Here is a 1356-nt window from a genome sequence, read left to right as displayed (position 1 = left end):
TGTGTGTGCTGTGAAAATTGATGTGAAAAATAATGTACTAGTAGAATTGTCCATTATTTTATTCAAAATGTGCACAAATAAAAAATAATGTATAATTCAATAAATTATGAAAATGAATTATTATTCACAAAAAAAAAAAAATTACAAAAATTGAATTGTGCATAAGACAACATGGAAATAATAATAACAACGATAATTCACCATTAACAAACCCCCTAAATCTCCATTTTCTTGTATACCAAACACCCAATCTCGAAAAAGAGAGAGTTAAAAAATGATAATTTCTTTTTGCAATTTAATAAACATAGCAGTAGTTTGAAGGAATTTTAACTCCTGCACCGAGTGATGGCGGAGCAGCCACGGGTGTAGGGGTTGGCCCGAGCGCCAGGACGGCAGTTGTAGTAGGAGGCTCCGCGGCGGGAGCAGGGGACATTGTTCCTCCGGAGCGCACCGTAGCTGATGTAGCGGCGGCGAATGGCTAGGACGCGCCGGTTGGACTCGGAATCCAGATCGAATTCTTCATCTATGTCGGATAGACACTCGGCAATCGTTCCTTTGCAACCGGATCTCATCATCGGCATAAGCCAGCCGGCCTCCTCCAGCTCTGAGTTAGCCGATGCGTGGGAAAGTAGTAGAGATACGACTATGCAGAGCGTGAAAAGTAGAGAAGAAACTATTCTTGCCATACTCATAAAGTTGATTTTGAATGCAATCTTTTCCTTCCCTTCTCGGTTCCTGATTCAGGCAGTGGTTTCCAGCGGCTGTCGAAAATGGTGGCTATCTTTCTCTCTTTCCTTTACTTATTGGTATTTGAGGAGTTAACAAAGAACAAATGCAAGTGGGATGGGGGAATACGCCGAAATATATAAGTGTAGGAGGGATAATAATTAGGCCTCATATATTTTAGAAACTACGATAATACCACTAGCCATTGAAATATTACCTAAGAAAATGAATACACTGGGGAGGAAAGGAAAAAAGAACTCATGACGTTGAAAGAAACGTCTCGATGTTACAAATTGAGTTTCAGCATGTAACTTGTAAGTCGATAATAAAGTAGAAAATATTTAAAAAAAAAATTCAATTAACATTTTAATTATAGCTAATGCACATGATTAACAAGATGAAGATGACTTCTCTCATTTATTTACTAATGTCTTGTCTGTCATTGATTCTTGAATGGATCAACAACAAAAAATTAGCCGTTACATTTGAATATGGATCCCAGTTGTGAATTTGCTAGTCAAAAAATGCGGTTGATAACGGCAAAAAATAGTTTCTTGGCCTAGAAAATCAATCCCAAACACACCCTAAAATCGAACTTGTGGGAGTGATCAATGAACGGTCAATTAAAGA

General features: G+C 38.0%; 1 protein-coding gene across 1 annotated transcript; it reads right to left on the bottom strand.

Annotated features, from left to right (window-relative positions):
• Positions 1-141: 141 nt before the first annotated feature.
• LOC111382577 (rapid alkalinization factor-like) lies at positions 142-870 on the bottom strand. Its single transcript, XM_023006596.1, has one exon. It carries the CDS (start codon positions 690-692, stop codon positions 327-329), a length of 366 nt encoding a protein of 121 aa, XP_022862364.1. The 5' UTR covers positions 693-870; the 3' UTR covers positions 142-326.
• Positions 871-1356: the final 486 nt, after the last annotated feature.

This window comes from Olea europaea, unplaced genomic scaffold (assembly GCF_002742605.1).
Source record: "Olea europaea var. sylvestris unplaced genomic scaffold, O_europaea_v1 scaffold2524, whole genome shotgun sequence".
In the NCBI taxonomy this organism is placed as follows: domain Eukaryota; kingdom Viridiplantae; phylum Streptophyta; class Magnoliopsida; order Lamiales; family Oleaceae; genus Olea; species Olea europaea.
This window is presented reverse-complemented; position numbering and strand designations above follow the sequence as displayed.